The sequence below is a fragment of the Salvia splendens genome, chromosome 8 (genome assembly GCF_004379255.2).
Source record: "Salvia splendens isolate huo1 chromosome 8, SspV2, whole genome shotgun sequence".
Lineage (NCBI taxonomy): Eukaryota > Viridiplantae > Streptophyta > Magnoliopsida > Lamiales > Lamiaceae > Salvia > Salvia splendens.
This window is the reverse complement of record NC_056039.1, coordinates 5245517-5261858: the sequence shown is the minus strand read 5'-3', so window position 1 is coordinate 5261858 and position 16342 is coordinate 5245517. Positions and strand designations below refer to the sequence as shown.

The 16342-nt window shown below is 39.5% G+C and overlaps 1 protein-coding gene across 1 annotated transcript; it reads right to left on the bottom strand.

Annotated features, from left to right (window-relative positions):
- Positions 1-9701: 9701 nt before the first annotated feature.
- Positions 9702-16007, bottom strand: LOC121745586 (dolichol kinase EVAN-like). Its single transcript, XM_042139542.1, has 14 exons — positions 15678-16007; positions 15181-15293; positions 14640-14846; positions 14405-14509; positions 14102-14172; positions 13935-14012; positions 13610-13824; positions 12585-12774; positions 12425-12490; positions 11351-11439; positions 11148-11262; positions 10443-10494; positions 10243-10343; positions 9702-10118 (listed from the first exon to the last, which is right to left on the bottom strand). The coding sequence occupies exons 1-14, from the start codon at positions 15872-15874 to the stop codon at positions 10005-10007; spliced, it is 1713 nt and encodes a 570-aa protein (XP_041995476.1). The 5' UTR covers positions 15875-16007; the 3' UTR covers positions 9702-10004.
- Positions 16008-16342: the final 335 nt, after the last annotated feature.

The window sequence follows — 16342 nt, the reverse complement described above, 5'->3', positions numbered from 1 at the left end:
GTGCATCTTCCACGTCCAGTGCACAAGTCAAGATCTCCGAGTAGGAGAGTTCTCCTCGACAGGCCAACGCGGCCTTTATCTCATCTCTGAGCCCGGCCCGGAACTTCACCGCCCATTTCTCATCGGTGTCCATCAACTCGGGCGCATATCGTGCCATCTGCGCGAGGGCTCGGTCATACTCGGTCACAGTCATTCGGCCTTGGCTTAGCGTGTGGAATTCTACCACCTTGGCCCGTCTGTACGTCTTTGGGACATACTTGTTGTCAATCTCCACCTTAAACTCCTCCCATGTTAGCGCTTCCAGGCGTGCAGGATTCATAGTCCTTTGCCGAGTCTCCCACCAATAATCGGCATCACCCGATAGTTGAAAGGTGGCGCAAGCAATGCGCTCCTGATCTGTGCACTCCATAACCCTGAAAATACGTTCGAGGCTGCGTATCCACTCTTCGGCTTTTGATGGATCTCCTTGTCCATCGAATTTTGGGGGATTCTGCCTGGAGAACGTAACTATGAATCTTTCCTGCTGAGGCGGGGGTGGAGGTGGTGGTGGCGGTGGTGGTGGAGGTGGTGCCTCCACGTTGGGTCCTTGTCGTGGTTGGCGTGCACGTCTTGGCGGCATTCTGATTCAATATCCAAAAGTGTTACTACAATTCTCATCCAAAATTACCACTTTCTCAAAATTTTCTTATAAAATCTTCATGTAGTATAAGATGCAACACATAGGATATAAATCAAAATCAAATTCTCATTAAAAGAAAGAAGGCCAACATTGTTCCCGAGAGTAGATCGTACTGAAAGCAAAAACTGAAAAGACAACGAACTATTCTAATTCTAGACTACGACTCTATCATCCTCATCCATAGGTCCTTCCTCTGGGTCTTCGTCATCGTCCTCCTCGGGGTTCTCTTGCTGAGCCTCCTCGGGTTCTTCCCCGTAGTCATCTTCAAACCCTTGCTCACCCTCGTACATGCTCACATACTTGTCCTGATACACGACCCTCTCTTCCACATCCTGTGGGGGCTGTTCCTCTCGAGAGTCTACCAGTGCACAATACACGGCCTTCCGAAAGCCAGCCATGTCACCCACCATGTCATCGGTAGCGGGCTCATGCCACGTGTACCTCCTCGCCGTTCTTTCGGCCCACTCTTTCCAGCTGTCGGGGAGCAATTCTATTAGCTTCTCAATGCCGTCATGCTCTGTCACTCCGAACTCCTGAGCTGCCCTCCAGAGGGTGTCGAAGTGTGCCACGAACTCGATCAGCGGTACGTGATCCTTCTTCCGGTACACTCTATAATCTCTGAGCACCCTCTGTGCCCTAAGTCTATCGCGATCACTCCGTCGCGGGGTTCGGAACATACGCGCCATCTATAGAAAAACAGAAACAACCGCCTCGCGTATAAAAACAGAGTACATAACCGAAGAAGAGAGGGAGATAAGTGTATACAGACGTATCGATGTTCTAACTCCAAACCTGCTGGTGTTCAAAGGCCAAACGTTCTTATCTACTATAGGTCCAAAAAGCACTAGTGAAATCCTATCACGTCTAAGTTCAAACATTCAAAAGGCCAACACATTCTCCCATAAAAGCTCACATCTACATTCACGTCATCATATCATCACACATCAGCCACATGCTTTCATATAAATTCATCATACATCAACAGTTCATAACACCATAACAGTTCACAACTCAAATAATTTCCAACTTTTCCACATCACTTTGTACCCTTCCACATGTCTCAACATTTACTTAAACTTTACATAAAACATTTTCAACACCAAAATCACAATTTCCTCCACTTCCATATACTTTCCAAAATTTCGAAATTTTCATTACCTCATTTCAGGTTGAGTGCGATGAGTCGGATGTTGAGCCAATGACACTTTTGAAAACTTAGTCAATTATTTATTTTGACACAGGGATACAAACTAAATCAAGACAGAAGAGACTCTTAGGTCCAGAGCAGAAAGAAAAACCTAGGCTCTGATACCACTCTGTCACGCCCGCATTTCCTAAGGATAGGAAGTACGGTGGACCGCGACTAGGGGAGGAATAAAGAAGCGGGGAAGAAAGGGGAAAAACAGGAATATTTGACCCAAAGACATTTGATAAAAGGAAATTCATTTTAAAACCAGGTACTGTAGCGACATTTCTAGAGTTAATGTAAACAGAGTTAAATAAAACATTGTATCGGATTACAAAGCAGCGGAAAAGACCCAAAGACAGATGATGCCGGGTATGACGACACGACACCATCCAAAAGACCAAGTAAAACACTCATTTGGCTTTCACTGCTCAACATCCGTCATCCCCATCGCCGCTCAACCTGCACATTAAGAAAACAACATGCAGGGCTGAGTACTTATTGCACTCAGTGGACACACGCCAAAATCATAGTTTGTCATGCCATAACAGTGTAACCTTGGGGTTTTAAGTGTAAGAAAATAACCCAAGTACACAAAAATATATTTTCATAAATTCGACTGCGCAGTCATTTTCCGATATTGCCACCCTTATTCCCTCAATCATACACTATCTGATCCCAACGGTGACAAGGGGCGTGGCCACACCCCAGGTCACTAGACCGGCCAACTTGCTCTCAGATGGCACCCAGTCTCGTGTACACTAGCCTGAGGGTTCGCAGCCCAACAGACCCGAATTCGATTAAACATATGTGGTAAACCACTTCAGATAGGTTTCAAATCAAAACATTTGGCAAGACAAACAGTTCACCTCCATAAACAATTCCGGAACAGAGTCCGTATTAAAAACAACCCACGTAAAAGTAGGGTAGAAAAGCCCACCTCGATTGCTTAGCTTTTAAAAAGGTTCCCTTCAACCACACTTTCCTCGTAAAAGATCACCCTTTTGAAAGATAAATTGTATCATGATTAGAGTCAGAAAAGACGAGACTTTAAACGACAATGCATGATTCCTACGTGGACGACTTCAATATCTAGCACGTTACACGTACATACACTTAACAACATGTTACAAAACAAACACACAAAGTCACACGTTCGAAACACACCCCGCATGCAAACGACGTACCCAAAACGCGCACACGACACACGAACACAGCACTCCAAGTCCTGGCATACCCTTACTATGCAAACGGCTCACTTGGCTCGGAAAAGGTTCGGAAAAACTCGGAAAAAGGATCGGCGTCTCGACATGGCTCGGTGTCTCGGCCGGTGGCTCGGCACCTCGGCCACCTGTTCGGCACCTCGGCCGCTGGCTCGGCACCTCGGCCGCCTGCTCGGCACCTCGGCCGCTGGCTCGGCATCTCGGCCGCCTGCTCGGCCGCTGGCTCGGCACCTCAGCCGCCTGCTCGGCACCTCGGCCGCTGGCTCGGCATCTCGGCCGCCTGCTCGGCACCTCGGCCGCTGGCTCGGCACCTCGGCCGCTGGCTCGGCATCTCGGCCGCCTGCTCGGCACCTCGGCCGCCTGCTCGGCACCTCGGCCGCTGGCTCGGCACCTCGGCCGCCTGGCTCGTTCCGTGCACACTCACTTTCCTCCAACTTCCGATTCTCAAACCCTATACAACATTCACACCACACATTCTCGGTCCCAAAACACACCCAGACACCTGGGATCATCCCTTCCAGACTCTCCACAAATCTGCCCTAGGCTGAACCCTACAACTCTCGGCCAACACACACGAAACCCTCGAACCAAACACTGATTTTCCGAGCCATCTCTTGGCCAAACACACCCACATACATCACAAAAGCACAACACTCAGAAACCCAACCATTGCACATGAAAACATCTCCCAAAAACACACAACACGCAGAACTGCGCAGTTTACTTGCAGAAATCATAATAAAATCATACGACCTCCAAAGAAGCTGAAATTTACACACCACACAGAAGACACACCAAAGTTTATACAGCTAAAAAATTCGTACCAAAAGGAGATCGTTTGCTCAGTCAAAAAGGGGTCGGAACCCACTGTCAGTTATCACCGAAAACATGTTCAACACAAGCACATAGCCACAAATCCTATTCAACATCTAACCCATCCAAAAACGTCCTACATGCATGTTTTTCGAATTAAACGAGAGTTGAGGCCTTGTGTTACCTTTCCCGGATAGTTCAACGTAGTGAAAAAGCTTTACTTCCTCTTACGACTCCGATTCACGACGAAGGGGGGTATCACCTTGAGGAATCCAAGACGATGATGAGAGGGAGTGAATGAAAAAGATGAGAACCGAGAGGGAGAAGGAGAGAGGGAGCTTACCGGTGTTGAGAGCAATTGCAAGAGAGAAAAGAGAAAAACCGATGTGGGGAGAGATTGGAAAGGGGATGATGTATCGGTTAAGAGGGAGTGGGGAGGTTGAGAAAGTAGTGGGGAGGGGGAGAGAAACCGAGAGAGAGAGAGATTTAATTTTAATTAGGATTTTTAAAAACATGGCTTAATTAATTATTTAATTACATTTTAATTTGCCTAGGTAGAAAATACCACATCCACAACAATCAAATAAACACAAAATATTTTCCACACCATATTTTAAACACAAAAACATAAAGAAAATTTCATCCTTAATTAAAAGAATAAAATTCCACAAATTTTCGGGTATTACATTTGATGCTCGCATATATTGGTGAAAAAATTCACAAGGCCGAGCACTTTCGGTGCGCCATAGTTCCCTAACTAAATTGCCAAGCCGAGCGTGTTGACCATGCTCGTATTGCTCGCAAGTTAACGCACCCGTTGTTGATATTTCCGAGCACCGTTAGATATGCTCGGTATTTTTTCGAGCACAAGTGAAGGTGCTCGCTATTTTCTGAATTCTGAGCCTATTTTTCTGTGCTCGGTATATTTGGTCAATAAAGAGTGATTTTTTATAAAAATAATGCCATAAAACAACACAAATTTGGGGAATGATTTTTTGGTGATTTTGCAATCAACTCAAGAAGTTTCCAGACACAAACTCTGAGTCAATATATATAAGTGCATGGAAATTGGGACAAGTTGTATTAAAGTTAGTTATTATTAATGAATATAATTGGATAGTGCATATTTCGTGGTCCTACGTAGAAACGTAGTAATGAAATAATGTTGACATGAATGGTGGAAAGAACAAATAATTAAAAGTCAATATCTATTGCCAGCTCTTACTACTTTTGTGTGAGTGAGTTCGACACTATCAACATGCTCAGTGCTCACAGTGATTTCATTTTATTTTATTTTACGAGTTTTTAAATACACTATAGTGCGCATATATCTTTAAATGTCAAAGAATAAAAACATGTCACAAAATATAGCATCATTTGAAAATGAAACTAATTTTGTGCTATGTCTAAGTGTACAATTTTGTACATGTGACCATTTTTAATTACAATATTATATTTATGATTAGTTGTTGAGAAATAATATATTAATAATAAAAGAAACATAATACCAGAATCTTTGTCAGTATGTGTGTGTGCATGTATATAGATGTGAGAGAAATATATTTGATTGTTTTAGATAAAATACATTTAGTTACATAGATATAGATGTTAGTACAATATTCCTATTGTGGTAGTTATTTTTTTTATGTGTGAAAAAAATATACAAATACACCCATTTAGATGGTAGTCTCTTCGTTTTAAAATTCGTGCTGAACTACAGTGATTCATTTTTAACAGAGTGGATAAGTATTTTTAAAGTATAAATTTGTAGTGAATAAAATGTGAACTATAAATTTACTCCCTTTTAACAATCATTAAATGGGCCAGCCAGTATTGTAGCCCAAACCATTATAGGGTCGATTTGTTTTTATTGGGCTACCCCTCCCTCAAAAGAAAAAGTACCCATACAACATATGTGAAGCAAAAACATTTCGGCTTATAGTAAATATTGAATAACCCAAAGAAACTTTTATTATATTGAATATTTCACGCCTCGTGTTAATTGTTTTATTACTATATGTTTTCTTTTTAATTGAGTTATTCAGTTTCATGAGCATGAATGGATAAATACTTTGTTCGAATGTAGTTTGGTTGATCAATCATCAATTGAGGCATTGAGCACGACTATCGATCAGTACTAATTCAGAATCGAGTATAGAGATGAATCTGTGTGTGATGGGAAACACTAATGTAATAAGACCAAAAGGAATGTTAAATTCTCTAAATTCTGTCCCACTTGGTGAAGATCCCATCTAATATAGTATAAGTGTGGATAACTCTTCCCCTTATAAAGCCTTTTAAGGGTGAGCGGCCCATTTCTAATATGATATCAGAGTAGGCCCAAGCCGATGATGGATTTCTCTTTATCTCTTATCTATCTACCTCACGAGTAGAAGACCTATGTTCTTTCCGCCCACATCGACGATGGTTCTCTTATCTCTTGCATTGCCTACCCACATGATGGAAGACCTATGTCATTTCTAATAAGGAATGCTATATTTGTTTGTTTTGATTCTCCGTGTTAAAAAAATATTTTGATTCTTTTTATTCTTGATATATATATGCATATATTGATCAAGCATCCGGTATAGGAATGGTTCCGAGATTATTGAATTAATTCAGATGTTCCGCGTGACGAATTTTTTATTGTTGCTCGACAGAGATTTGATACCCCTCCATCATCCTCGACGATTACAATGTTAAATATTCCAATAAATATTTTAAAATAGAATTGATACTGTATTATTAATTTCAACATACACAAGTAAATATACATGAATAAAGCTGATCAGGTTATGGGTACTGTTAAGTGAGGAGTGTAGATGTAGGGCATGAAGAGTAAAAATGATTGAAGTAGTTAATTAGAAGGGGTTTCGTCGGCAAGTAACCGGTGGAGCTCGTTAGGGCGGCAAGGAAGGTTGAGGGCGGTGAAAGCCGTATTCTTGGGCAGCTTGCTCCAATAGCCGCAAGAATGAGGGGTGTGTCAGGAAACTCAAGGGCACAATAATCCGCTCGTCCACTGCCACCACCGCAAAGTGCCCTTCCGGAACCCTCATTTCCTTCTTGCCGGAAAGTAGACTCTTTTGTAGCTTCTTCAGGTTTAGCACCTCAACGATTTTCTTCTTCGTGTTTGGCATCATTCCCACAAGATTTTTAACTATCATACTGATTTATGTGGAATCATTTATTCCTTCTATTTCTTTTCACAAGATTTATAATTAATTCGTATCTAATTTTTTCGGTTCATTGTGCGCCGACTGTATTGCAAGAGGGTTTATATTTAACCAATTACTATTAGGTCCAAACTCAAATCATTTTTTAATATCTCACACCAAAAATAATTTTACTCTAATCATTTACATTAAACTTAAATTTTACATCATTTATGAGTATATGTCTCACAAAATTTTTGCAATAGACCCATATTTAATGTTGTTACATTGAAAAAACGCAAAAATAGGTTTGGATTATAATTGGAAAAGTTTACCACACCAAAAATGAGATTAGATGACATTATTTTTCGAAGCATAGTAGTACAAATTATTTATTTCAAAACACAGAAAATTAGTAATTAGCCAGACAATTGATACGACGGATTAGGAGATATTTTATAAACTTAAGTAATTAGCATCGAGAGAATCTCCATTTTTGTGCGATTAGTTAATTTCAGTTAATTGGGAATCAAAAAGACTCTTCTTAATATCTTAATTTCAGTTAACTATTTAGGATCGTCCACTGCAATATTAGTTTGATATTGTCCGCTTTGGGTCAAGCCCGCACGGATTTGTTTTTGGGTCACTCCCAAAAGGCCTCAAACTAATTGGGGTTGGACATGAATTATATACACCTTCCAACTTCCCCCCTCATCCGATGTGGGATGAGTTTGTAACCCAACAAACCTCCCCTCAAACCGAGACCACATCGGGAACGCAGTCGACACGAACATGGGTTGTTCCAGCCCTGGCCCCTGGGTCATCCTGTGCCCGACTCTAACCCGAGTCCTTCAGGGCCCGACCCTAACCGGGGCTCATCCAGGCACAACCCATAGCCACCTGGGCTCTGATACCACTTGTTAGGATCGTCGACTGCAACATTAGTTTGATATTGTCCGCTTTGGGTCAAGCCCGCACGGATTTGTTTTTGGGTTACTCCCAAAAGGCCTCAAACTAATTGGGGTTGGACAGGAATTATATACACCTTCCAACTTCCCTTACTCATCCGATGTGGGACGGGTTTGTAACCCAACAAACCTCCTCTCAAACCGAGACCACATCGGGAACGCAGTTGACACGAACATGGGTCGTTCCAGCCCTGGCCCCTGGGTCATCCTGGCCCGACTCTAACTCTGAGTCCTTCAGGGCCCGACCCTAACCGGGGCTCATCCAGGCACAACCCATAGCCACCTGGGCTCTGATACCACTTGTTAGAATCGTCGACTGCAACATTAGTTTGATATTGTCCGCTTTGGGTCAAGCCCGCACGGATTTGTTTTTGGGTCACTCCCAAAAGGCCTCAAACTAATTGGGGTTGGACAGGAATTATATACACCTTCCAACTTCCCTCCCTCACCCGATGTGGGATGGGTTTGTAACCCAACAAACTACAGCTTCAAATAAATATCTTAGTTTCAGTTTAATGTGCATTGGAATAAATTAGTTTAAAGTTTAATTAGGTCCCGATAAATTTAGCAAGTTTTAATTATAAAAAATGAAAGAGGAGGTACATGTTTACCAAAATGAAATAAATATCGAGACAAAATACTCTATGGCCATGTGGCCAGGTATGTAGACAAAAATGAGTTTAAAAAGTGAAGTAAAGCTCCAAAATAATGTCTCGTGCAACATTATTTATTAACAATGAACTCACACTACAGATATATGACTAATATGAGCTGGAAAGGGCAAAAGGTATCACAAAAGTTGGAAACCAAATTAATTCGGGAGAGACATAAGTCTCCTAAATGGGAACACATATAATCAAGCAGCCATTGGTAACTAACTAGATGAGAATAACTTGTTGTGGCAAGTTTATATAGGTCAGTATTTCATTTCATACAAATAAAATAAAATAAAATAAAATAAAAATCTATATATAAAATCTATATATATCTGTTTGGGTAGATGGACTGGAAATTAGAATGGTTCCAACACATAAGTTGGACATGCATGTCTGCCTCAATAACATGGCATGAATGAAGGGTCGGTTTTATTTGCATTATTTTGAAATTAAGCCTTGTCAAGCGGTTTAACCATTAACTCTTCTCCTTTCTTTCTAACTTTTGAAGGAATACGAATTTTAATGAACAATTGATAAAGTAAAAACTGAAAGGAGAAAAAATACTAGTAAAAATAATGTTAGTGGGCAGTGAGGTTCACATTATTAGTAATGTTTAGTTGGACTAATTTAGAAAGTTCATAATTTTAAGAGACGGTTTAAAAAGAAAATATTTCAGGGCAGATGTAATAGTATGTAGTTGGAGTAATCGCTCTAACTTTATATTCCAGTGTGTTACATATATATGCCCCCTTGATCCCTTGATGGGTTATCGTTATTTATGGCTTACAATATGAGCCCTACACTTCAATGTACCTAAATTTTTTGACAATAACAATTAATTCTAGGGTGATCCAATGAGTCCTTGCAACGTGCCTTTCCTAGAATCATGCATATCTAATGTACAGCATTTGAACTAGAATTGTATGGGGCCTAATGATTTTATGCCTTTGTCGTAGTTTCATGACTGAACAAACAACAATGATTATTGCACATGCCATATTTTAGCTCAGGTCGAATTGTACCCTTTTTAAGCAAGAATCGAATTCATATCACATTATTCAAGAAAAAAATAGAACTGGGTTCATACAAATTAAACTAGGTTACATCCTCGGACGTCATGTGCTAATTTTGACTCGTATACTAAATAAACTATTGGTACAACATACTCATCCCATCTATAGCTAAGATGGAGGGAAGTAAGAACACTTCTCTATATCTATGACAGTGATACTATTTTGTTACTTATATACAAGAAAAAATGAGCAGCGGACTTATCTGTGAAGTCATGTATGAGCTCTTGCAAGCCGAGTGTAATTTCTTGTTGCATTTATAAACACAGCATGCTATAGAAAACCAAAGGTATGAAGGCATTATCGAGCTGTGCTGTGTAGGCCTCTAACAGCCCGCTGGTGGTCACCGCTACGATCAAAGAAAACCAGTGCTGCACCAACAGTGCAAACGACCATGAGTGCATGAAAACACAGGGAGCAAGACATATATACTCACGTATGAGTGAGTGAGAGAGAGAGAGAGAGAGAGAGAGAGAGAGAGAGAGAGAGAGAGACCATAGTAAAAATGTAACCAGTTGCTGCTAAAAGTGGAAGTATAACAAAGCAAGCAGCAAGAACAGAAGTAATGCCCGCAGCAGTGCCTTCTATTGTTTTCTCTGGCAAAAAAAAATCACATGAGGTGGTAAAGAAAAATTAGTTATTAGTTTTGCAGAAAAGATATAACATAACATAGGAAAGGGAGATGAAGAAAGTACTTCCAGTCTTGCTCCACCTAAGAACTCCATACTTGTGTCCTACCATGGATGCCTGATACAACCATCAGACAAAACATTTAGCATAAGCAAAAGAGTGGTGAGAAGTCATTCACACTATAACTCGGTAATTGAATGAATCTTCATCTCTAATTCTTTGTTGGTTTTTACAATTTACTTTAGATGAAAATATTTAATAGTATGCAAAACAACATTCTAGATTCAGGAGCAAATCCACCAATAGATTTATCGGCAGTTACAGATGTGGTGGTGAACATGGGCTTGCTTGAAGGTGTAGCATGAGTTTCTATGCCCACAGGCCACAGCGTCTTGGCACTTACATGAATCATGCCCTTCATCCCAAACTCCAATTGCTTTTGTATTTTTTTAGTTATATAAAAATATATAAAGGCTTATTACTTGTAGTATTATTATGATTTAATTATATAATTATTAATAACTAATTATAAAAATACTATTATAGGAGTAGTATTTATTTATAAAATTGATCTGATTAAGTGTAGTATTTACTATATTTATTTAAATAAATAAATTTATTTTGTTGCTAAAATTAAAATTTTATTCATACTGGCGTTGGCATGAGGAACTAGTTCAGTTTATCACTTGATTAGTTGTATCATTTGAGTAATCAAATTGCCATATCAAGTTATAAATTAAATGTAGCCTAAAAAAGCCATAGGAGTTTACCATTGTATCTCCAATACCAAGACTCAGAATTCCAGCAAATGGTGCAAGTGGTCTATCAGTAAAACCAGAAGCCAACCAAATAGGAATTGCGCATCCCAACAACAGAGAGAAGTGGCTGCATGAGAGATAAGGCAGGAATTAAATCGATCAATGTGGGACACATCTGGTATAACAAATATGCAATGTTGGCAATAATCACGCACCTGACAACAAGAAGATCAGAATCACGATGATCTGTAAAAGCGTTCATGAATTGATGAACTAGATGACCTAATGGCCAGATTTTCCATATCTGCACAGTAACATCAAAGTTAGTAAAAATCAAGGTACGTCAATAAATGATACTCCATATGTCCCCCAAAATAGTGCAAGTGGCACAGGTTTTAGTAAATGTCACGAAGAATGTGTTGTGAGCAGAGTGGAGAAAGAGCCACACTTCATTAGGTAGACATGTGTGGTAAAGTTGTAAATAAGTGGAAAAAGTGAGCATAAAAATAATGGAAATGTAGGCAAAAATGGCAAAAAGAAGAAGTGAGCACTATTTTGAGTGATGGATGGAGTATAATAAGCATAAGTAGAATTAATTACAAATAAGCCAGAGGACCAACACATAATAAAAAACAAGAGTCAAGTAGTCAACTTCTATTCCCTCTTTGCTGAAAAAGGATCAGAGGTGAAAAGAACTAAGTTGTGAAAATCATAGAGAGGTAGCTCGAACAACTCCACAATCAATTATATATTGGTGTATTAAGAGATGTAGATAATTTCTGTCATCTATGATTTATAGCCGAGTATCTTTCCCATGAGATTTGGCTGAATATTTCTAGTTTCCAAGGTGAATCCATCTTTACTAGTATGTCATATAAGGAAAAGATATGTGATAGAGAGGGACAATGCAGAAAATAATCCAACGCCACATCCACATGTGAAAGAGTCAAGTTTCTACTCTTTGCACCATCACCAAACATCATGCAACCAAAGACCTATGCAAATTACAAACTGCTTAGAACTTAGAAGGAAACTATGTAGCCATACATTGTATGTTAGGTCAAGAGAGACGTCCCAGTAATAGTTTCCTTTATAAGTGTACTTAACATATAGAAAATGGTAGTTTGATGAATGAGTTCCTGACAACAAGAAGTTTCTATATAGGCTAACTTAAATATTTCAGATTTCAGTAGCTATTGAACTCCAACCATAGGATTCAGCATTTCATATGAATAATAATAAAACCCAAGAAACTGGAAGAAACAAGAGCTGCTTTCATCAGGACTTACTCGAATAGTTTCCAACAAGAGAAAAACTGCCAAAGCTGCACCAAAAGAAAGGTCAAGAAACTTCGGCTGAAAAACAAAATAAGGCATTAGCAACGATTAATTACAGGGAATTAGAGATGCAGAGAATGACTGATAAACCCATTGTTTGAACCCAAAGCACCTGGAATACAAGGGCAGGAACAAAAATTGCAACAGCCATGAGATGATAATATTTGCGAAGAAGTATTCTCTCGGTTTTACTGTTTTTTGATATGCTGTAAAACCGTCTAACGGACACAGATATGATGACCAGCCAATAGACACATAGAGTAAGTCTCTTTAGCGGTTCGGATAAAACAAAATCAATGACCCTGATTAAAAAAGAGGTTGAGGACAAGTGTTATAACCAAGCTAATTCAGTAAATTAAGTCAATACTTGCAATTATCCAATAAGAGAAAATAATTCCTAGTGAGCAAATAGAGATAGCATCTTTGCTAAACTGCTAAACTGCCCAGGTCCGAACACAGGTCAGAGTATATCATAACTTCTGGAGACATTATTGAATCTATCCTACGAACGAAATATATCACAGCCAAGTCCATTATCAGAAAGTTCAGAAGAGCATTACAAGAAAAGATTGAGTTTTCTCAAGAAGTTCCTTACACTTTAAAACTGAACCATTGGCAACTTATCTTAAGTCTGCAATTCAACTTCATCCTTTCAGAAAATTCTAACTACTTTCCATTGCAAGTTTCTACTGTACACGCATGCTTTTGCAATTAAATAATTGCCCCCATATTTAGATTGGAAAATTAAGTTAACTATGCAGACCATCTTTCATTGTCAAAGACTATGAAAATCGACCTTAAAACAATCAAGGGCAAGCAAACTGGGAGTTAATTTACCCCCTTGAATGTTTGAGTATCATCTTCAGTTCTTCACCAATCTCAACTCAATTTTTAGGATACCAACAATTCTTCTTATGATGCCCTAAGTAATAATTGATTTAGAGCTATTACAGTAAATTGCTGAAGACTAATTCTGGGGTTCCAACACATAGGCTTTATATCAGTTGTCCACTCTGTCCTTGTGACATACTTGTCCACTCTGTCCTTGTGACATACTTTATACTTTCATTCAATACGAACAAAACTATGGAAGAAAAAGCAGCAGCATATTGAAACCAAAATCTGTGGGTTACCCACCATAAAAGAGGATGCATGTGGAAAGCATGCACAAATTGCATCCATGACGGAACTACCGCTACCAACACGAAAGTGAGTAAAGCATAAAAAACAAGGGATCTTCTCTTCTCATGATTTCCCAATTCTGTGGTCTTTTCTGAGCTGACACAGTATTCCCCCATCCGAAGAACATATTTATAGAACACAGGAAAGAGAAGGAGGCCAAAAATCATTCCCTGCAATAATGAAGCAAAAAATTTGCCACTGAACAACTTTCAAGATTGAATCATTCCCTGCACAAAGTACAGCAATTGCTATTTTGATTGTCAGTGTCAGAGAATAATACCTGAATAATGGTGCTTATCTCGCTTCTGTTGATTCCATTTTGAATGAATACTGCATTGGATGACGCCAGATAAGAAATCTGCTTGAACAGACTTTGATCAGTCAAAAAAGAAATAACTGGTCACATGGTGACCATGCACTAGGAGAACTGAAGATGGTGAAACCAACTTTTGAAGTAGTATATGCCATCATGTCTCCAAAATAGAGTACAAGTCCTGTAGTCACTAGAAGAGATTCTCCTGCCAAGAGGAACACATACAATTGCTTACAAGACAATAACCAGCTGTTTCTCGGGCAAACACACTCTTAACACATGCACTCACAAAAGAATGGAACAATCCTAAGAGCACAATCTCAAGATTTTCTACCTTCCATCAAAGCATAATTACAACATGTTTAAGAAATCGGGACTATCTAATTTTGAGTTACTATTATTGGTGCTTATGTAGCCTAAACAAACAGCTAAGGTACCTATAGAAGCGCATGCTGGAAATGTTTCAAGGATCTTTTGAATTAGTGTTACTGCTGCCCATCCATGGCCAAGCACCCATAACGATATCAAGACTGGAGCCCAGCCTACAAAAGAAGCGCATCAAAAAGAAATTGAGGCGTGTATGACAAATTTGTTCATCAAGTAAGTTCTTGAACAAAAATACATGTTCCAAATACTGGAATAAGTGTGTTAACAAAAAACTTGCTCACTTACCACCGTATAATTTCCCACATAAGGATACCAAGCCGGATCCAACAAAGAATATTACACAAATGGAACTACATATTTGGTTCCTGCTGGAAAGAGAGCAGATGGAAGTCTTGCTCTTGCCCTGACGCAGACAGACGAGGGAAAGGAAAATTAGCACAGCAACACAACTGGATGATGCAGCCCAGTACTGTGACTTCAGATACTCAAACTCTGCAGTAGACGGAAATATACAGAGTGAGCTAGACGATCATGTATCTATGGCATCTCAAGGAAAAACTGAACAAACTATAGAATATATGTATAATATAAATGTGGGGAAAATAGAGGCGACAAGGAGGCACTATGAAGTAAAGAACGACTATCATGCTTTATTATTTTGTAGTAGTATAATTTATTTCTTGGATTCAGCAGCCCTACAGTTGCTGGAATGTTTAGTTGCAAACCCCTTCCAAACCCTCTTCAGTAATGGAACCCCAACAAATACAAAAGAAATTAAAAACAGGGGGAGAGCTAGAGTGTTTCAAGTGAACATTACACATCATACCTTCAATTCCAACTTCCTCTAATGTAATTGCTCTCGAAGTTTGTACCAGCTTGGAGACTAGGAGACCGGGCAGCGTGACTGCACCCAACAGAACTCCAGAAGAAGCTCCAGGCCTGTCATAAGCCATCTCCAAATCAGCTCCCAAAAAAATGAAAAGATAAGCTTTTGGGTAAATTAAACAACGAAGCAACAAAAGTATCTCAGGCCTTATAGATCAACAGCTTCAACCTAGTATAAAGTTCATAACATATTCAGAGACGCCAAAATAAGCACAGAACCACTCATCAGATTGAAAAAAAAACAATTTTGACATAGTTTGATCCTAACTTCAGCCTAGAGCATGATCCTACATTCCTAACCATATCATAAAATCCTGCAACAAGACACACAACAATCACCGATCAAAAGGTAAACTCGAACCCAACAACAAAATGTCCAAACAGGTTCTATCCTAACTCAAACCGAAAATTCCCCAAATCGAAATTACTATTATTGACCTGGTTCTAAAGAAAAAAGAGAGCGGATTGGAGGCGTCGTCCACGGAGATCTCAACGCAGAGAGCGAGGAGGGAGAGGAGAGAGAGGGAAAAGGCTTCCGGCAGGAGACCAAAAGGAATGGAGAAAAGAATTCGAACAACATAGAGCAACACCACCGCCCTCTCGCCGTTGAGCTGCCGCAACAGCTGCGGCGCCATAACTATTATCGCCTGTGAAATATTCCGACTAGATGCTAATTCCGAGAGTGGGATCAGTGGGTAGAGATTTTGTTGTTGAAGCAGATGAATTTTTGGGGGGTTTTGAGGAAATCGAGGGATGGAATTACGCGCGGGCGGACGCGGTCAGGTTTATATAGCGGTTCCAGTCGTTGAATTTTATGCCTGAATTTGGAAAACGGTCATCGGGTGACGGGTCGGGTCAATATCGACTTCGTCTCATGAATATACTCGTATAAATAAATTTATACCAGCGGTGTTCATTAACATAATTTTATTAGGTTGGGAGTTGGTAGGAAGAAAAAAAAATTGTTACTCCATAATGATTGTTGTTTCGAAAAATATATTGTTGGTTGTTACAAAATTAAGAAAAGTTGAATTTATTTCATCAATATAAACTAATATAGTTATTTTATATTAAACCATGGTAAATTCCATTTCATTTATATT